Raw genomic sequence first — 21,597 nt, 5'->3', positions numbered from 1 at the left:
TATAGAGCTCCCCCACTATTCTTAATTCTTCAAAGGTGAACTGCTGAATATTCAATTTCATTATAAGATATCTCTCCCTCTATCTTAGGTAGGCAACAACCAACATATTGATGAGTTTGCAATAAAAATTTAAAACCTAATTAAGGTAAGCACAAACTTGACATCTCAATATATATGCGAAAACCAATAAGATGGCAACATACATATTCGAACAAAATGTCATTGGAGTTGCAGAAGAACAAAGGCGCAAGCTGGTAGTAAGAGCTGTCGGGGAGAGAATAAAGGCACATGAATTTTGTCTCACTTGGGTTTTGGCTGAGGGGTGTTAGCAAATTTCCATGATATCTTATAAAGAGCTTCACCTTGTCTCCCTCCTGCCACTTCTTCAACTGGGACAGCTTCACAAATCTCTTTCAGATCATCCTTCGTCAGTTTCACATTCACAGAACCCACGTTCTCATGAAGATTTTTTATCTTAGTTGTTCCTAAACAAATCACAACATCAGATAGAAATGTGAGATTTATTAGCTGAACAAATTAGGTAACTATATTAAGCCTTGAATATTAATGAATCACTAAACTAGACCCTTCTCATATTCTTTTCAATACACAAATATTGCAGCCACTACTATAATTTAGTTAATGGAGAAATTCCCCTGAAGCTATATCAATGCAACTTATTTATACTTCAAGCCTGTATTTGATAATGGTTCCTTCCTTGCTACATATTAAATCATGACATAAATGATATTGGAGCAGTAGTTTCAAGTTAAAAGTCATCGTAGCTAGAGTTCTTGTGTATCTAGATAGCCATGTTTTATCTCTAATGATGTCATGATGAATTGTTTTATTACAGGAAGTGCAAACAAAATCACAGTAAGGGTCACTGACCAGGAATAGGAACTACATCAGCACCCTGATGAAGAACCCATGAAAGAGCGAGTTGAACGGGAGTACAATTGTGCTTCTTAGCCAATTCTTCCAGGCGATAATAGATTGTCTTGTTCTTTTCCCAGTTCTCCCCTGTAAACCTTGGGTGTGATTGCTAATCAGAGAAAGTTAGTGCAGTTAGCTAAGTTTACACATCGACAAACTAGGAAACTCGAATTGGAAGAGTGTGCGTACCAAGTAGCTTTCTTGAGGTATGTTTTCCACAACTTTCTTCCCAGCGAAAAGCCCACGGCCAACTGGGCAGTATGGAACTATACCAATGCCAAGTTCCCTGGGGTCAAAATATCATTTGATACGTATCAAGTTATAAAAATGAAACAGAGTGATAGAAGTTTAGAAATGTACATAATAGTATAATGTGCATGCATGATTGATCCGAGCAACAGAATAAAACGTTATATACATTCAATATGAGATCAAAATTGTTGATTAAAATGGTTACATTATTGAACTTAACACCTAGGCTGCTGGAGTATTTTGTTGAATGATGATGGACAAACCTGCAGAGAGGAATTATTTCTTCTTCGATGTCACGGGTCCAAAGGGAATATTCCATTTGTAATGCGGTTATGGGATGCACGGCATGTGCCCTTCTTATAGTGTCTGCATTAGCTTCAGATAAACCAATGTACTTAATTTTACCTTCTTCAACTAATTTTTTAAGCTCTTCCATCTGCAAACATTAACAACAAAATGAGAAAAACAAGAAACACAATAAGATAGACATAGGATTATGTGAAAAGGACTTACTGTTTCCTCAATGGGTACAGTGGTGTCAATTCTATGTATGTAGTAGAGATCAATGTAATCCACTTGGAGACGCTTCAGGCTTGCTTCACAGCAAGTGCGGGCATACTCAGGTGTACCTTTAACTATTATCCCCGAGCTTGTAAATGCATAAAAACCAAACTTGGTTGCTAGTTGGACTTTTTCCCGAGGCAGCTCCTTCAATGCCTGAGAAATTTGAGCTTTTAAGTGAACACCACCTGATAGATTTATGTAGAAATGCTCCTTGAACAGTAGTTATATGATTGGCATTTGTCTTATAAGGGTGCGTTCTCTTTGGTTGTAAATTTATCATGGGAAAAGAAGAGATAAACATTTTTGGAGGGATAATATTATCCCTCCTTTGTAGTGAAAAGGAGGAATGAGTAAGGGCCAAGTAGGAAATGAGGGAAAAGAAATGAAAGATTTAAAGGGTGAAATTTTAGTTATCCCTCATTTTCCCATGATAAATTTACAACCAAAGAGAACGCACCATAATGGTAAAAGACGGAACTACTTACCACCCAGAAAGATGCCCCTCTAATTTTCACATAATTTGAACTTAATAATGTTCTTCATTTGCGTTCATTTTAGGAATACTAGTAGGATGATACGTGTGACGCACATACAAGTACTGCATTTAAATAATACAAATATACAAAATTTAGTTATGTCTTATCCTAATTTTGAAGAATTTTAAATAATCTTATATCAAATATATAAAATCTATATCATTCAATTACTAACTATCCACTAAAATTAAAATAAGGATATTTTAGGTATATAATCAAAATTTGTAAGAATAAACACTTTTACAATAGTCTAAATAAATAGATAAATAGAGTTTATCATATTACACTATTGCCCTTAAATTAAATACTACTAATATAATAGGCAAATCAAATTTTGTAAAATAAGACTATTTTATAATAGGTACAGATTGTCAATAAAATCTCATTTATATGGTGAATAATACTGGTTAATTTTCAACTGTCTGCAAGTGGTTCGGATTTGTACAACTGAATCTCCTCGAAAGATAATTTATACATTTCACAAATGCAATGGAGATACTTGCTTACACTCAGTTTCCTACACCAGTGATCACATTGAAGGCTGAAAAGCTCAATTTAGATTGTACTGCTTACATGAAATTTGTTATAACTGAATGGTGTACAAACCAGGTTAAAGCTACAATATTCTGAAACCCTACTTGCACTTTTTATCCACTTCAATCAGAGGCTTTTATCCTGAATGTCTTATTCTGGCTTTTGAATAGTTCCACAAAGCACTTTGAGAGAGTTAGTTGCATTATGGGTATAAAGTGACATCCAAAATATATATGTATATACAATATGAAAGCCATGGGATTAGGAAATTTGGGAAGTAAACCAAGAAACAAAAAGCATTGTTTGCCTGAATGCAATAGAGATCCTCAAGCATCACAGCCTAATATCATTCTAATAATAAAATGCTACTCCTACTTTTCCTTTACATTGCTGAGGGATGAATGTTTAGAACAAGGGAGGATTTCTAAGTCTTATACTTGATTGATACCAGAGCAAGTACTAGCCACTATGTGCTAAACCATATGGAATTGTTTGTCCAGACTTATCATAAGGTCAAATGCTGTTCCATTTCGTACCCAGGCAGCAAGCACAATTGTGCCATTTTCTTATTTTCTACTTGTCACAGCAGAAGAAATGAACTTGCAGTAATGTACTGATCACTTGGCACCCCAGCATAACAAGGATCAAGACAGTAAACATCTCAGTAAGTCAGAGTTACCTGCCCTATCAGGTATTCATTCGAATGGTCTTTCCCATAAACATCAGCAGTGTCGAAGAAAGTTATGCCTTTATTAAATGCCTCTTTGATTATTGCAATCCCATCTTCCACAGAAATAGGTGCATTGTAGAATCCAGTGAGCCCCATGCAACCATAACCCAGTTTTGACACCTGAGGGAGGGAGAGAGAGATAGATCATGTCAGATCAAATGACTTTTGACAAATTCAATAACTGCAACTGCTCTAACTAAACATTCCAACTTTTGTTAGTATCGTCACTTGCAAAATATGAGCAAAATATATTTTTCTTTCCATCATCTTTTAGAAAGAACAAAAAAAGAAGTAAAACACAATCAGGCAAATTGTAATGTCCAGTGTTGGGAATATCCAATTAATCTCAGTTCTAAACATCTCAGGCCACCATTGAACACTGGCACTTCTACACACACACACCCCATTTGAATCCAAATCAAGCACATCTACGCAGAAATTCGAAACGCCTAGAGTTCTTTACTGAAATGCTAAAAGTAATTGAAAATTAAGTGTAGACGAGCATATATTCACCTCAAGTCCTTGGTTTCCCAAGTTTACTCTTTCCACAGAATTTTGCGCAGCCATTGCTCCCAAAATTCGACAAGGCAGAAACACAAGTTAAAAATTGCAGGATTTGTATTCAGAGTAGACAAAAGAATTGTAAGAAATCAAACTAAGAGAGTTGGTTTTTTTTGAGGAAGTAAGAGAGTTGGTTTTTAAAGCAGGCTCTTCCACTCACCTAACTCCTCCAACAACCAGGAGCTTAGTTCAAAACCAATCAATTACATTGGGTTGGGTTGATACGAATCAATTATTATGTGCTTAGGGCCTAAAACATCAATAATTTGGAGGATATTCTGTTTGGGTTTCTTCTCTCCTTTAGCCCATTTAAGTTGGTGGGTACATCATTTGGAAAACTCAGATCTATATCCATCTTGCTCAAATTTTATGGGCTGCATTCCAATTTTTGAGAGCTGTTTTACAAGTAAGCAACCTGTCGTAGGCTTCACTTAGAGCCCTATTTGAGAATCTATAACGACCCGACTTCTCCAAGGCAAAAAAAAAAAAGGAAAATAATGGAAAAACTTATTCGAGCTGAATAAACTTGACAATCTATTGTTGAATAGGTCTCGAGGTGTCATTCTAATTTCTAAGTAAAAAGGGAATTCCTAACTACTGATACACTTAGCCCGGATTATGAATATAATATTAATAACTTAATGAAAAGAATCAATAGTGAATAATTAATAATTCAATATATGTGTGTATATATATATAAAGAAATTTTAATAAAACTAGTTAAAGCACTTTAGGCCCAATTGAAGAAATAATTAGAGCCCAAGAAAATACAATACAAGAGACTTGCTCAATTTAAATGAGACCCAAGTGAATTAATAAATGGAGCCCAATCATATTAATAAAATCGGTCCATTTATAAAAATCAGCCCAACAGATGATAATAGAGAACCCAACAAATTTTAAAGAAGGCCCAAATTAAAAGTCAAACAATAGAAACCCCAATTTAAGAAAAAAAAACTGAATTTAAAAGCAAAGATCTCTCTCTCTCTCTCTCTATCTAACGTCTCTCTCTCTCTCGGTCTCTCCCCCTACGAATCTGCAGCCGCCGCCGCCCCTTCTTCGCCGGCGTCAACAGCCGCGGTAACAGCGGCGTCGTCGCCGGGCTTCACACTGATACGCCTCTCACTCCTCTTCCTTCATTCCTCAAAGCCCCCAAGAATCTGAAATCCTTAAATCTGTAAATCTACTCCCCCTCTCTTCTCCTCCTGCTCGCCGCGGGCAGCCACTCCGGAAACAACAGCGCCGCCGCGGCGACCACAGCAGCACTGCTGCCTTCTCTTCTTTCTCCCTCTCGGCCGGGCGAGCAGCGGCACCCGGAAGGACCGCCGCGCCGCCGTCCTCGCCACCACCACCTCCGATTCTCCCTCTCAATCTGCCGCTGCTCCCTCTCCCTTCAAACTCCGGTGAGCCACCAGCTGCGCCGCCGCGCTTCTGACTCCGCCTGCCTCGGCCGGCGGGCTGCTGCCAAACATGCAGCGCCAGGCCTCGACAGCCCGGCGTCGAAGCTCTAGCAGCCCCCACCCCTCTATCTCATCTCGTCACTCGCACTCACCGGAGGCAAAACAAAAGAAATTCCCAGATATAAAAAGATTTGATTTTTGTTATGGGTGTTCTGTTTCTGAAATTTCTTAACGAAAGCTGTCGATTGTTTTTGTTTTGAAGTGATCTTTCTTCTCTCATTCTTTGGTTTAAAGATGAATTGGTCTGTGAGTTGTCATTGTGAATTAGTGTGAGTCTATGTTGAAGAAGTGAAGAAGATGAGAGTAGAGGAAAGAGACTGCAGAGAATTTTACCTGAAAGCTGGAGCAGTAAGTGGTCTGTGTGGTGAGGCGAAAATGAAGGTGGAATGAAGGTTTCAGTGATTAAATAGGACTGATGAATAAATCTGAAAACAAGGTGGCTGAAACTTGGCTGCATGTACACCAAATGTCACAAGGATTGATGAATAAATCTGAAAACAATGGCTGCAATGTGGCTGAAACTTGACTACATGTAGGCCAAATGTCACAACATATAAACGTGTTTATTGAAAAATAAAAAAAAATGGAAAATCTTATAACTGTTTCAGCTCCCCCACAGTGCTCACACACCGTCACACACACTATTGATCACTTTTGGGCCATTTAGGGCTGCCGCCGGTTCAGGAACAGCCGGTTTCGGGCCCCAATCGGCGGTTTAGGTTAAACAATTTATTGAACTTGAACCGATTCGGATGAAATTTGAAGGGTCGATTTTCGGACCCTGAACCGGCGGTTCCTGGGCCGAAAATCGGTGGTTTGCTGACTTTTTTTCCTTTTTTTTAATTTTTTTTTGTATTCTTTTTTATGAAATTAAATGATTTGTGATGAAATTTCAAAAATTTTATTCAACTTAAAATATAAAATATAAACATGTGTTGAAATTGAAAATATAAACATGACGGTAGGCGAGCCCACCGCCGGACCCTCGATAGGGTTGTCGCCTTTGCTGCCGCCAACCAAAGCCCCAAAACCAGACGTCTGTGAAGAGAGGTGAAGGGAAGAGGGTGACGCGTTCTTCCTCTGGAATCGCCGCCGACCTCCATCTGGAATCGTCGGCGCCCTTCACCTCGTCCCTCTGTCGCGTTCTTCCTCTGGAATCGCCGCCGCCCTCCTCTCCAACCCTAGATCTCCGGTCCGGCTGAAAACCCCTGGCCCCAATTTCCAACCTCAGATCTCGTGGTGAGAAAGGCGGTCGCCCTCCCTCTCTCTCCGGATTGCTCGCAGGATCTGCGCCGGGGAAGAAAGGCAGTGGTGGGCGGTCGCCCTCCCTCTCTCTCCAGATTGCTCGCAGGATCTGCGCCGGGGAAGAAAGGTGGTGGTGGGCGGTCGCCCTCCCTCTCTCTCGTGGTGAGAAAATCAGAGAAGCGCCGCTGCTCAAGCTCGCCGACGACGTTGGCGGTGGTGGCCGGCGATGATTCTGCCATGAAAGGGAGCGGCGATTTCGGGTTCAACTTTTTATTTTTGGGCTTCAATTTCATTGTGTTGCCCTTTCTGATTTTCGTGTAAAACAATTGGAATTTGAATTTTTAAATCTGGATTGGAATGCACTTGGAATTTTTGGTTTGATTATGCAATTTTCTTGTGTGAGTTCACGGTTATGGTGATAATGGTGGTTGGCCGTGTTGTCGGCGGTGCAGTGGTGGTCGGCGGTGGTGTCGGAGGCGGCGGTGGTGGTTGTCGGAGGTGGTGGTGGTTTAAAATTCAACTAAAACATTAAATAGAAATAAATAAATAAATACACTAAATTAAAACTAATCAACTACACTAATAGTGGTGGGCCACGACACTTTAACAACTAATCTACCTCTCCTTAATCTCCGTGCCCAAAAGACCTATGTCTTTATTAATGGGACGGAGGGAGTAATATTTTTTATGTCATATTTTTAAATTAAATGACTTGTGTTGAAAATTTATATTTTATAAACATGACAATTAATATATTTTTAAAATAATATTTTTTTATGTCATCTTAATTCTTAAGCAATACTTGTGTTCTTTTAATTAATATCATGTCATCTCTTTTAAATTTATAACAAGTTGACAATCAAAATATTTTTTTTGATTAAATGACTTGTGTTGAAAATTGAAATACAATAAAAGAAAAATAATTCTAACACATTGACAATCAAAATAATGCATACAAATTGATATCTTTATTGAATTTATTCTATGTACAAAAAAAATATTACAAGGATATAAATTACAATCTTGAAGAGAGTGTAGAATTGTTAATACAATGGGGTGAGTTTGAAGGTGGAAGAAGGGGGTATTTATAGATAAAATTGGGCGGAGGAAAATGTAAATTAGATAAAATTGGGTGGGGAAAAATTAGAATTATAATTTTGAATTTGAAAAAAAAAAAAATTGAAAATTTTGAATTTTGAGCAAAAGAGCCGGTCAAGGCCCTAACCCCCCTAGCCCCTAGCTGCGCCCCCTGCCCCCCTGACCACCGCCTGCTCCTGCTGCCTCGCCTGCCGCACCGGGCCCGGCCGGCCCGAGAATCTCTTGAACCTTAACCGGCCCTTAACTACCGGCGGTTCGGCCCTGAACCGGCCCGATGGTCAACGGTCCGAGCCGGAACCGTTGACCACCGGGTCGATTCAGGACCGAACCGCCGGTTCCGGTTGGCCCTTGGCACTTCTAGGGCCATTAATGAATTCACAGATTTTGGGCTGCAGACCCGTAAAATTCTTCAACTCACGAGTAAAAATTATTGTGCTTGAGGCCCATAAATATATATATATATATATATATAAATATATAATTAAGTACATAAATAAATAATTAGATAAATTGGGAAAATACTTGTGAAAACATTTCTCATATACCTTAGCAATGAGCTCAAGGGTCTTTGATCGATAAGATAGTAATGAACTACTTCCTCCGTCCACGAATCTTGACACGTTTGGTTTCGGCATGAAAAATTAAGGAGTTGTAGATTAATATTTTAAGTGTGTAATTAATAAAAGTATAAAAGTGATGAAGTAGTAGAGAGAATGTAATAAAAGTAATAAAGTATGAGAGAGAATGTAATAAAGGTGATAAAGTAGGAGAGAGAATGTAATAATTATTACCTTATTTGGAAATGTGTCAAGATTCATGGGACGGTCCCAAAAAGGAAAACGTGTCAAGATTCGTGGGACGGAGGGAGTACAATTTATGAAATCTCTTTGAAATATCATAAGTTATATAAAAAAAATCGGGCGTGTATCAATAGTATACTAATTTAAGGGTCTTCCAATATTTCCTATGAAAATGGTCGGGATGTCACAAAATCTATGTCAAATTGGGTTGATTGCATACGAATACACAAATTATATCATAATTTTGGTTTTTAAACATTTATTTTGTATAAAAAGAGACATTATTTTTTAATTTTTTGAAATTTGATTTTACTCCAAAAGTTCGTTAACCAATAACTTTATTATCTGAATTCCGATTGACAATTCGAAGGTACCGTTGAAAAGCTCTTGATATTATCTTCTAATGATACTTATATTGTTGGGTTTTGGTCATCGGAAGTGGCCGAAAATGAAAAAAATATAAAGTATCATGACATAAACTTTCATGCCATTTTTTTTTATCACTTTCAGTTACCAAAATCCAATAATATAAGTATCATTAGAAAGATAACATCAAAAGCTTTTCAATGGTACTTTCAAATTTTGCATTAGAATTCAGATAATCAAGTTATTGGTGTAACCGTCCGGCTCCAGACTTGACGGTTGTCCCCACAAACCAACACGAGTATTTTCTAGCGTGTTTTGTCCTCACTCGCACGCTCCCTGAGAAACTTCCCAGGGGGTCACCCATCCTGGAATTGCTCCAAGCTAAGCACGCTTAACCTTGGAGTTTCTTCTACGTGGGCACCAGAAAAGAAGATGCATCTTATTGATATGAGTAGCCCGATCAAATCCTTTAAGCTCTCCTCGAATATGTAGTCCCATACCTGCATATTCTCGGAATCCCTCTCGTTCGGGTATGTTCCGGTTCGTTCCTGCGCCCCTCCGCTTGGAAGTCTTAATCGGAGCCGCTCCTTGTCCGTGCCTCTTTGCACCGGCGATCACTCCGTACTTCGTCCCCGGGCGTCACAATTGGCCAATGAACTTTTGGAGTCGGACCAAATTCCAAATGAATAAAAATTTATGTATTTTTTGACAAAAAAAAATAGATTTGGTTAAAAACCAAAATTTGAATATAGTTTGTGTATTTATAGGCAATTAACCATAAATTAAACACCTAACCCTAAATTAAACACCTATCATAACTTTTCTTAGAGAAAATCTTCATATCTATAATCTATCTATCTTATCTTATACTCCCTCCATCCCGCTCCAAATGTCTCATTTCTTTTGGGCACAGAGATTACGAAATGTGTATAAAGTAGATAAAGTGGGTGGAAATTGTTTAAATATTAAGTATAGAGAGAGAATGTATTGCCAAAAAAGGAAATGAGACATTTGGAGTGGGATAACCCAAAATAAAAAATGAGACATTTGGAGTGGGACGGAGGGAGTACTATATAATAAGAAAATAATTATATTCAACGTGTCACTCTTAAATCTCATCATTTCAAAAACTTTTATTAAACTGCGGTTTTATTAAAAAGAAAAGAAAAAACCTAAAAACCCTTGAAGGCACAAGAAAAACAGACTAAGGGCCGAACCTCATTAAAACCTTTTGACGGAAAATCCAAAGGAAAAAATCGTAAAAAGGAAAAAGAGTACTCGTCTACAAGACGAAAAAGAAAGAAGGGAAGAGAAAGTTTCCGGAACTCCGGCCTGACCATCGTCCCTAAACAATCCCGGCTCTAACCCCACAAAAACCAAAACCCAAACAGCTCGAAAGGCAAAAAGGCCGGTGAGACGCCGTCGCCAAAAATTTGCCAACCTCGCCCAAACCAAAAGAAGGGCAGCTACACGGCCGGTTATACGCCGTCGCCGTAAGCACCCCACTGCCGAGAACCCAAGCCAAAAGAAGTCGGGACTGAGCAGCGCTCCAGGGCAGGGCTGCGCAGAGCAGTGCTCCGGGGTAGAGCTGCGATGAGCAGCGATCCGGGGCAGGGCTGCTGAGCAGCGCTCCAGGGCAGGGCTGCGCTGAGCATCGCTCCGGGGCAGAGCTGCGTTGAGCAGCGCTCCTTCTCACAAAGATAACCGAAGCAAACAATCTTCTCAAAACCTATCCAACAATATTTGTCTGCTCGTCTCAAACAACGCCTTAACAATACTTAAATATTCAACTCTATAGTACGTACTTATATCCAAATGATTATTAATCGATATAAAGCTCACAAAAATAGGACTCATCTGCAAACAATAATATAAATGCATAAACAACAATATTCTCAAATGCGTTGGCCCTGGGTTCAAGTCCTCCGTCGCGCAGTTTTTAAATTTCTTTATTTATTTATGTAATTTATCAAAAAAAAAAGAACCATCATTTGCCTAGCCATAGGGTTAATGCCCAAGGTGTGAGGTCTTGAAGGTGAAGACATTGGTCATTGGTGCCATGGGTGGGGGGGGGGAGGGGGGGTCACTGGACCCCGCTGGAATTTCTAAAAAAATGCAGGGGTATTTTAGTAATTTTATAAATATATTTAAAAAATATTAATTTGCCTAATTTCTAACGTGAATACCAATTGAATTCCCAACTTCTGCAATTTTTTCCCTTACTTTTCTTTTGTTTCGCTTATGGTAATTCCTAGCTATCGAAGCATTTACGATTTATAGGTATATAGGGGGTTTTGAGGAAGTTCATGTAAATATTCACATGAATTTGAGAATTTTTCTAAACCTCTACAAACTACATATGGAGTTCATGTTAAATGGCAAAGTGCATATTTTGGATTCATTTTCTTTTTCTAGTTATTCTTGTGCTTAGTTTTTTGTGAGGAAATATTCTTGTTCATAGTTATTAATATGTTTGCCAATTGTTATATTGGATTTTTTTTATTATTATTACATTCTAAATTTGAAAGATATATTTGCTATTCAAGAGTGTTCTTCGCAATCATATGGAGACAATCTTTTCAACGATTGCCTAGTACCTTACGTCTAAAATGATGTGTGTTATAAATGTTGCTAATGAAGCTATTATGCATATGTTTCGGAACATGAAAAATAGGAGATAAATGTTTTGATTTCTAAAACAATCATATTTTTTTGGGTTAATAGCCGAAAAATACACGAACTATCGTCGAATTTGCATATTGCACATCACCTTCAAAAATAGCCCCAGAATACACCACCTTTTAATTTAGTTGTAAATTGCACACGGCGAAAGTTTCGGCAGCTCTTAAGTTTGATCGGCGATGACTGGGCATTACTTATGGTTTTTTTTACACGCTGGCAAGCCACGCGGACAAAACGACGTCGTTTCAATAAAGATAATTTTTTTTAAAATGTCAACTGCCTTTCTTGCGCCTCCTCCAGTCACGACCATTTCTCGAATTCGAAGCTAGTGTCGCCGGTGACTATCCTCCAATCAGCTCCCAAGTTTAAGGTCTTCATGTTAGGTTTCAGGAAATCGTCGAAATGCGACAAGCCTGGGCCCAATGGCGAGACGAAGGCGAGTTCGCTGAATCAGCTCTCCAAATCGTCGAAACTCGACCGGAGCAATCGTTTCTCCGTCAATTGCAGAGTGGTGGACGCTTCGGCGGTGCCGGTTTTCACTAGAGACGATCGACAACCCCGATTCTCACCATCAACAACCCCGTCCCGACCTCCTATAGCTCGTCTCCAGACTCTCCACCCTCCCTCTCCAAAATTCGCCGCCTTCTTCTCTACAACAGCAAACCACCACTATCTTCCAGCCACCACGCTTTCTCCCTCATTTTTCAGATCTAGGGATTTTTAGATTTGGAGGGCTTCATTTTTCTTATCTCTGTGAAGATGTTTCCCTCAATTGCTCCATCGTCTCCCCTAGGCGGCGCGATTCTCAGCCCGAATAAAACTCTAGGCTGCGCGCAGCCTTCATCCTCTCCCCGCCCTTTCTCCTCATCCCCAGCCCAGCTCGAATCTCGTGGAAAATTGAACAAAAATCAAGAAAAATTGTCAATCTTCGGATCAATGAGAGAGACGGTGGTGGATTTTCTTCTGGTCGATCGAGAATGGCTGATGTGCCCTAGCTTGAAAATTTTCTGAGGCCCGATGGAGATATTCATTGGTGTGGGTGATTCAGATCGAAATCTGAATTGGGCAATTCCCCCAACATTGAAATCACCCGGAAAATGCTAGAATTTGGGAGAGCAAACTTAATTTGATATGAAACGGGCCTCCTCGCCGGAAACTGGAAAAACTGGAACAAAGTGATTTTTCCATTTTTTAATTTTTTTTTAAATTTAAAAGAGCTTGACAAAACGACGTTGTTTTACTACATCGGAAAATCGTCCACGTCAATAAAATCCGACAGCCACGTCACCACCGATCAAGGTGTTAGTCAACGCGGGTGCAATTTGCGATTATATTAAAAGGTGGCGTATTCTGGGGCTATTTTTAAAGGTGATGTGCAATATGCAAATTCGGTGATAGTTCGTGTATTTTTTGGCTATTAACCCTATTTTTTTTTGACTTGTTATGAAATTTAAATGACATTATAATTATATTAATGATTATTATTTATTTTAATTTAATTTTTTTATTATTTATTTTATTAGGAAAAAAAATATGGACCCCCCGAGTCGAAAGTCTAGCTCCGCCTCTGATTGGTGCGGTAGTATTGATCTACTTTTCGACCCAACATGGTGATTTCCGATGATGGAGCTTCCGAGAGAGATGCCACACTTCCGTCAGCTTGTTTCCGAGAGAGACTTTCGACTGAGTTTTGAGAGAGAGTTCCGGAGAAGAGATTTACGAGAGGGAGCTTATTTTTTGCGATACAGATAGACTAGATTCCGATTGAATGTATGCATACAAAGTTGATAGGGAACTTACAATTGAAATTAAGAGGGTGTTTGGCTGAGCTTATAAGCTCCTTCAAAGTGTTTGGCAAAATAAGCTCTTAAACAGCTTATAAGCTCCAAATTTAAGCTCTAAGAGCTTATAAGCTCCCAAAAAAATAAGTTCCTCTACCCTAACTTATTTTTTTATAATATCATATGCAACAATTATTTTATAAATATTTTCAACTATAATTTATTATTTCCATCATATATCATTCAAGTTCATTTTTTTCGATTTTCACTCTTTAGCAAAAAAAATTCTCTCTCCAGCTTATAAGCTCAATTATCCAAACACTTTGAAAACTTATAATTTCTTAAAAATTACATCTTATAAGCACTTGAAACATCTTATAAGCTCCAAGAGCTTATAAGATCTCTAAAATAAGTTTAGCCAAACACCCCCTTAATTATTTGAACGCATTGCAAACTAAAACTCACAGCTGCAGAAAAAAGAAGCGCATGGAAAGGAGAGAGTCATATATGCACTTATTTACAATTAATAAATGTGGGCAAAAAAAAGATATGTAGTGTAATGATTTTAGAAAGTGATATTTTTGGCACTCACTTTACAAAGTAGGTTAATTTGATATATATCCTCAATTAAGTTTGTAGCAGTGAGTATTACAAGTTGTCAATGCATCAATAAGATTACACAGTATGAGAGAGAGAGAAAGTAGAGGAAATATACATATTTTCCCATAAAAAGAAATAATTTTGCATGTCCATGGTTAGAAACTTAGAATTAACAATTAATGATATTCCGCCTCATGCCAATATTGGAAACCAAAAATATGAGGCATCCTGTCAAACTAGCTACTTTTAGCAAATTCAGAGGAATCTGAAAAAACTCTAGGAATCTTCATCATCATATCTCGTACAATCAACACAAGTTTGATTTACACACGAGACCTCTACGAATCCCCTCTCTTCACGGGCAGCAAACCCCGTCCGCGGCTTGCTGCCCGGGAACACGCTGCACGAGATAGTCCTCCTCGACGGTGAATCCACCGGGTACAGCGACTGGAAAATGGACGAGAACGGCACGTCCACCGAGTCCCTGGTGCTCTCCGTTGTGAACGATGAGTCGTCCGAGCTCGTGAACACCGACCAGTCGCTATCCGAGAACTCCGCATAGTTTCTCAGACTCGACGGCCTGCTTCTGTTCTCTCTTATGAGCACCCCCTTACTGCTCTCCGCATTCGTCTCCCGTCCAACGAGGTTATTCCCTTCTGCCCTCGACGCCCTCTGGCCTCTCGATGCCCCGTTGCAAGGAGCCTGATGCCGGCTGGACTTCCCACATCTAGCAGGGCGCGGGTATGATCTGCACAAAACGCCACATCATCTCTCTCTGTTTCTTTATCACCATCTATCTCACAAATCATCGAGGCTTACCTCATGTAGAACAGAATGTATGCTCCTTCAGACATCACCTGGCTCAGTTCGACAGGTTGAACCTACCAAAAGAGAGGCGAACGAGAGAGATTGTGACACCGACACAGGGTAGTAAAAACGAAACAAATGTTGAGTAATTGTCGGGTGATTAATTTCTACCTCTGTGTCGTCAACCCTGTACCAGTTTCCCTGCAGATCTTTCACGTACGAGATGTAGTGACCGGAAAAGGACGCATTGGATGTGTCGAGGTGAACGACGACAGCATAGAGCATGTAAAGCGGAGGTATGTCGTCCGTGCCAGTCATGAATGGAATCATATCCAGCATTTCAGGAAAAGTGATGCACTTATTTATCTTGCCATAATTTCCTTCCTATATGTTTTTGCAAAATATTAAGGTTCGAACAAAATTAAATGCACAAATTTAATGCATATAAAAACAATACCTGAAATCTCTTCAATACTATAGTCAGGATATTGGGAGCCTCTTTTATGTGAAGTTGCTTCCGAGCGTGAACGTATGTAGCACACCTTGCACACCTATACATATTGTCCCCATCAAGATCTTCTGAGCTGGTAAACTGCGTTAGTGCATCCTCCAAGGACTCGACCCAACCGAATATCTCCAGGGTAAGATCCATCATTTTCTCGTACCTCTCGGATTCATGGTGACATCTTAAACATTTGACCTATTTTGTAAGGAGTTCTGTGAGTAATTGAACGAAAAAGGGGCATCTCGAGAAATAAATTTCTGCTAGTATGTAAGCGAGAGATCAAGTACCTTCGATCTGAGACATCCGCCAAATGTATGTTGTATAAAAGTCGTATCCTGCAGCCTGGGATCAACAACATTTTCTCCACCAAAACCCTCGAGACATATTGTTTGCATCGAGGCCACGAGAAGCCTGAGTATGCACACATTGCCGAGTTAACTATGAAGGAAATGAAGAGGTTTTCCTTTCACATAGAAAGTTGTTTAACTAAAAAAAACTATAGCAATTAAGATATACCGAAGAAGTAGATAATGAGAAACTTAGTCGAATGCTAAAAGACCTTAAAAATTCATGAGCATCTTCCTGACTTCCATCACCAATCTGGGCATTAAGACTTCTAATATACATAAGAATATTTATGGGCGATAGAGGACCACCATTTTGTCTCAGCATCATTACAAGTCGCTCTAGCTCACACGTCAGACACCAATCTTTGGCACATCCTGACATGTGCAAAGGACATCATTGGCTGATTTAAAAAGAGCCACGTACAGCAACTTCATGAAAAAGAAAATTTGAAGGAAAAACAAGTACCAGCTCTGGAATGTGTTTGACGAAGAAGGTAAATGAACAGAGGCTTTGTGAATGTTAGACACTGCAATACAGCATTCGCATAACAGCTGCAGAAGAATAAAGATGGATCGCCAAAATAATACACTGTGTCAGTTTGCAGCACTCGCTTTCACAATTTCGTATTTCCCAAGTGTTCGTTTTGTAGGAGAGCACAAGATATATATATTACCTATTCCCGCAATTTACAAGTCCTCTAGGAGTTGCGTTGAAATTTTCATACTGAAAGCACTTCACAAATTCTTCATAGGGGAAAATCATCTGGAAATTAGGAGAAGCTCAATATATGATGCATATTTCATTAACAAAGGCAGCCGGGATCAACTGGAATTGATCCCATATCCAACCTTAATGAACAGTTAATTTGTAATTCTAGGAAAGAACTTTCTGTGAACTCACCTTAACTTTTCTTTTCTTTGTTGTACTATCTTGTAATTGTTGATGATTGTCAACTTTTACAGACTTTTTCATACCCTTCATCCTCGTCACATCCAGGTTTGCTACCCAGTTACTTTCCTGTAAAGGGAAGTTGTCCTTTGTAGTAGCAATTCCTGCACCAAAAATACCATGGTAAAGGGAAGAGCAAATGGTGTCTGCAACGGAGAACAGTATATCAACCTACCTGACTCCTTTGCAGTTTGAGTTTTCAGTTCTGCGTCTGAAGACGGTTGTTCTTTAGATACCGCCATTCTTGATTTTTGATATTTGTGCTGCTCGATTCCATTAGAATTAGAATGTGAAACTACTTTTGATTTGCTACTCCTTTTCATTGAAGTCCTTTCAGAAGAGCAATTCAAGCCTTTGGTCTCATCAGTGCAGGGGATCCTTCTCTGAGATGGGTATTTGTCTTGTCTCAATGTCATTTGCGTTTGAGTCTCATGAGTCTTCGTGCCACTAATTGCTACAGTTGATGAGTTTACTATCCCAAAATTGTTACCACCATCTAATGCCCTATCAGCTCCATCCTTGGACACATGAGGACTGTTAGCATGACGTTCTGAGAGGGAAAAGTTACCTTCTCTCAGCTGCAACAAACAATTATTGAAATTTTCAGAAAATAACTTTTTCACATATTACATCCGATTTCCCATCTATATGTGGATAAATATACACACACAAGTATCAAAAGAGGCGGAATAATGTTTCTCACATAAGGATCTTCTGATGGCTGAGAAGAATTAGGGAGAGTGAAACTACTGCCACAGCCTTCTCCAGAGGAGCTCAATACAGCGCTATCTACTGTTTTCAAGGAGTCTATCTGGCCGGTAAGAAACGGGCCAATCTCTGCCGATCGTTGGTTAATGATAGATTTCTCAGATGCACTTAGTGCCATGCCTGAAGTAGTTGCAGGAGTCAGTGCTGTTAGAGGATGCAACACAAAATCCTTCGAAAAAGTGCCATCAATGCTAGGCTGCTGCACTTTGTATTGGAAGGTACATTGTTCTGTAGTTTCACCATATGACACCCTTCCGCGAGATCCTTCCTCAGAGCCACACTTAAGGAAAGGTCTATGGCAGTCTTTTCCCAATTGCTGGCATTCAAGCTTGTGAACATTCCTCCAATGAACGATCTGACACCTTCCAGAACTGCAGAGACGTTTGAGTTAGGAACGACACAGTGATAATCTTGCTGACAGTTGATGTAAGATTTAAAAGTATCCTGACAGCTTTTGAATATTTTAGATGAATTACCCAATAAATATTACTTCTTCCGCCCCATAAAAACATGCATAGTATGGGACGGCACAGGTTTTAAGAAATCCTGTAAAGGGTAGTGTGAGTGGAGAAATGGTCCCACATTGATTGTGATGTTTAGTGGGAGAATTATTACTATAACTAGGCTATGCATCTTTTTATGGGATGGACGAAAAAGGAAAACTATGCATGTTTTTATGGGACGGAGGAGTATTAGAAAAATTGCTGAAAACATCCAGTAGTATGGTGACTTCTAAGGTACAGTCGAGAAATTGGCATACCAATACCATACAGACTTGCATTGTGAGCAACGGGTCCCAGCTGGGCCGAAGCATCTTGCACATTGATGAATCCCACTATTTGGCATATGTACCATGGGAATAATACCACCAACAGCCATATGGTCGACTTGCAGAGCTTCCTCAACTGCTCCGCTAGCAATCAAACTTATCCTCTCCTTTCTTTTGGAAGTCTCACTCCATTTTCCTAGTATGAAATAGGTAACCAGGGGAAGGACAACAAAGATGAGAAACAAAGCCGGTATATCGGTTTCCCTTGGCTCAAGCATGTCCTAACAATCATACTCATGTCCAGTGTAACTGCAACAAATGGTGTTCTTTCAAACAGCGAACTTCCTTAGCTATGAACCCGGTCACTCAAAAGATCAGGTATCCACAGTATGTAGCATGAATAACCATCTGTTACACTTCAATGTGGGCACTCCTTACTTCAGAAACAAAAGTGAATTTATGAATGAAAAAAAAAAAAAAGGAAAATCCAAACATAAGCCAAGCATACTGCATGTTCAATCACATTAAAACTAATCCCTGTCTTAAATTTGTAATGTTAAAAACTCTTAATATATTTCCATTGATAAATTTCCTGCGGTAATTTAGTCGACAGTTGGATCCAAATCCTTATTTCCATTACGTAGAGGACCAATCAATATGGTCAAAAAATTTACTCCATCATAATACATAACAGATGTAGAACGGAAATAATTGACACATAAGCAAGAATATAACATAATACCAATAAAACCAAGCATCTAGATAACAGGATTTCTCAGAGAACTCATCTCAATTGTTCAGACTTCAGAAACATACAAAGGTAGCAAATGCCCATGCACTGATGTATCATGAAAACTTTGCAAGATAAGGTAGCAGTTCATATAGTCTTGTTGCATCTCCATTATGGTATCAAAAAAGTTGCGTTCCAAAGATAAGGTTATGTTCTAAAAAGAACCATTAATATCCAATAAATTAACGATTCAGAAAGTAGTGTTGCTACCATGCATATAGAAAAAAAACCAAGACGGGAATCATCATTTATGGACCCTGGGGATCTTGAAAGGCGGAAAGTGTCAAAATAATTCCTTGTAGAGGAATACCGAGGGGAGCAACGAGATTCCCTAGGTTATCTAAGTACATAGAGCAAAATCACAACAAAAATGATTATCTCAGACTAGATTTGTCCAAAGCATACCTCACACGTGAATTCTCTCCAGTTGTAAACATGAATAAAGTTACTTTTATAGTTCAGTCATGGGAACACGGAATGGGTAGAAGTAACTCATTTAAGCTCGCGTTTGTTTATATTTTTGTTTTAGGTTTTGGAGATTTTCATCCCATATTCATCTAATATTTTGTTATAAATTATTATAGAAAGATTAGTGTTCAAAAAAGATGAAGAGGTCATGAAGATTTTAGCATTTTAGCCTTGGGCTTCAAAAGTAAGCCAGGACGGAGGACGTATCTCCAAATGGCTAGAACAAACAAAATTACCAGTAGCATTTGTCTGCATTAGTAACATCAGAAAAATCGGTCCAACAATAACCTAAGCGAAAAATGCTAGTAAGATATTACTTCAGGCTCATTTTGGCAAGTCGATCGCCTAATGAATCTTTCTACCTGCAAACATGTCATTTACTAGATCCAAGTCTTCATTTACTTTGATAACGACAAGAAAGTTTTTAATTGTATTACAACAATTTGTCATTTTCATAACCCTATATCTCATTTAGTCAAATGAGAAAAGTCGATGTTTCAAACATAAGAGGTTGGCAATAAACAGTTTCATGGAGTTAAATTTGACCGGAGAAAAGCAAATCGACAAGCTAGAGTTTGGAAAACAAAAAAAGAAGCAATAATGATATGCCATAGAAGTCTAAAATGAGAATACCCCAGTTTCAGGTGAAAATAAAAAGTAAAAATATTGCATAACAAAGCAATTATTCCAGTGTGAACAACCATGTCAATGGGAAATATACAAGCGATAGAAACTCATCAACTTCAAATGATAAACTAGATTACCTCATTTGATCTTAAACAAAAAATTCAGAACTAATCTATTTTCATGGGAAGCTCATAGCAACAATTAAACCCAAGTAATTTATTCCCCCCCTTAAAGTTTCAATTTTTTCCAACATCACGCCATTAAAGTTTCAATCTTTGGGCAGATTTCATGGAAACAAAGAAAACCCACATCACAATGATATTCAATTTCAAAGATTCAGTCACATAAAATGTGAATGCAGACACAGAAAATACATACATAAGAAATTCCATATGAAAATCACATAAAGATAACAAAAAAAATATATAAAACAAGAAAAGAAAATTAACCTAGCTTTGAAAAATGACACAGAGAAGTGAGCTGCAGAAACGGTACCTTTCTTTCGGTTCTCAAATTGTAGGCAAAAATAAAAGAACACAGTTAAATTAGTCTTTCGTTGCAGCAAACCAGTTTCTCACTTAAGCTTTCTTCTTTGTTCAACTTTTAAGGCAGGGAAATGATTCCATGTACACTACTTACAGGTGCACCCGTCCCAATTTCCAGAAAGCTGAGGTGGAGCTCTTTCATTGGCTCGAAAGTTGCGAACGGGGGTCCACCTTCGGTACTCATGAAAGTACCTAATCAAATCGCATAAATACCTTTTTCTATTACAAAAAAAAAGAAAAAAAAAAATGAGGAACCAATTTGATTTAAAAAGTATTGATATATTAGAACCTGTTTTACTTAAAAATAAAAACTCAAATATTAAGCCAACTATAAGGAGTATGATTTCCCTTTTTCTCTCTAATTATGTTTCCAGGAAAGAAATTAAACTTATTAATTGTTGAAGATATAATATATAACTAAATTTGTGGTTAAGATCACGACATGAATTTATTTAATATTATAAATCATTGTATCACAAAAGTTTAACAACTTTCGATTTAATATTATATAATATATAGAATTTTTTTAAAGAAAATGTGATGAACCACCCTTTTAATTCGTGAGAAGGCAGCACTAAAATACTCCATAAGGGAATAATTGCATAAAATATTGATGTTGAACAGTATACAAGTCAAACATTGTCTTACTTCGAGATAGAGCACAACATGCCCAGGTGTGGGTCCGAATATATGTTTTCGTCTTTTTATTATTGTTGTTATAATTTTTTAAACATTTTTATTTTTGCCTTTTTCAACAAATTTAATTGTAGTCACACTCTTTATATACACTTACCATAATAAGTACTGCATAGTTGATGATGTGGGTGTGGATCCGTATATATATATTTATCTATGCATGCGATCTATGCCATAATTT

General features: G+C 38.4%; 2 protein-coding genes across 6 annotated transcripts; both read right to left on the bottom strand.

Moving 5' to 3' along the window:
* Positions 1-140: 140 nt before the first annotated feature.
* Positions 141-4,509, bottom strand: LOC130995956 (perakine reductase-like). The gene is made up of 7 exons (XM_057921483.1): positions 4,066-4,509; positions 3,502-3,672; positions 1,702-1,905; positions 1,452-1,624; positions 1,126-1,222; positions 892-1,045; positions 141-485 (listed from the first exon to the last, which is right to left on the bottom strand). The coding sequence occupies exons 1-7, from the start codon at positions 4,117-4,119 to the stop codon at positions 301-303; spliced, it is 1,038 nt and encodes a 345-aa protein (XP_057777466.1). The 5' UTR covers positions 4,120-4,509; the 3' UTR covers positions 141-300.
* Positions 4,510-14,246: 9,737 nt separating this feature from the next.
* LOC130995924 (ubiquitin carboxyl-terminal hydrolase 15) lies at positions 14,247-20,823 on the bottom strand. 5 transcript variants are annotated; one of them, XM_057921424.1, is made up of 13 exons: positions 20,671-20,823; positions 18,282-18,706; positions 17,457-17,892; positions 16,929-17,331; positions 16,706-16,857; positions 16,479-16,567; positions 16,271-16,356; positions 16,017-16,179; positions 15,745-15,868; positions 15,410-15,652; positions 15,124-15,336; positions 14,965-15,026; positions 14,247-14,893 (listed from the first exon to the last, which is right to left on the bottom strand). In XM_057921424.1, the coding sequence occupies exons 2-13, from the start codon at positions 18,566-18,568 to the stop codon at positions 14,422-14,424; spliced, it is 2,730 nt and encodes a 909-aa protein (XP_057777407.1). In that variant the 5' UTR covers positions 18,569-18,706; positions 20,671-20,823; the 3' UTR covers positions 14,247-14,421. The 5 variants fall into 5 exon arrangements, with proteins under 5 accessions (XP_057777407.1, XP_057777404.1, XP_057777406.1 ...); XM_057921421.1 differs by having other exon boundaries at positions 18,282-18,727; positions 20,671-20,817; XM_057921423.1 differs by having other exon boundaries at positions 18,282-18,698; positions 20,671-20,775.
* Positions 20,824-21,597: the final 774 nt, after the last annotated feature.

The sequence above is a fragment of the Salvia miltiorrhiza genome, chromosome 7 (genome assembly GCF_028751815.1).
Source record: "Salvia miltiorrhiza cultivar Shanhuang (shh) chromosome 7, IMPLAD_Smil_shh, whole genome shotgun sequence".
Lineage (NCBI taxonomy): Eukaryota > Viridiplantae > Streptophyta > Magnoliopsida > Lamiales > Lamiaceae > Salvia > Salvia miltiorrhiza.
This window is presented reverse-complemented; position numbering and strand designations above follow the sequence as displayed.

What these genes read in the sequence shown, in the direction of transcription:
- LOC130995956 (XM_057921483.1), bottom strand. Translation starts at nt 4,119, where the DNA reads ATGGCTGCGCAAAATTCTGTGGAAAGAGTAAACTTGGGAAACCAAGGA. An exon ending in CTGTACCCATTGAGGAAACA is followed by an intron (nt 1,625 to 1,701) that starts GTAAGTCCTTTT and finishes TAATGTTTGCAG; the next exon opens with ATGGAAGAGCTTAAAAAATT. An exon ending in GAAATAATTCCTCTCTGCAG is followed by an intron (nt 1,223 to 1,451) that starts GTTTGTCCATCA and finishes TTTTGACCCCAG; the next exon opens with GGAACTTGGCATTGGTATAG.
- LOC130995924 (XM_057921424.1), bottom strand. Translation starts at nt 18,568, where the DNA reads ATGCTTGAGCCAAGGGAAACCGATATACCGGCTTTGTTTCTCATCTTT. An exon ending in CAAAGAAAAGAAAAGTTAAG is followed by an intron (nt 16,568 to 16,705) that starts GTGAGTTCACAG and finishes CCTAATTTCCAG; the next exon opens with ATGATTTTCCCCTATGAAGA. An exon ending in TAGTATTGAAGAGATTTCAG is followed by an intron (nt 15,337 to 15,409) that starts GTATTGTTTTTA and finishes AAAAACATATAG; the next exon opens with GAAGGAAATTATGGCAAGAT.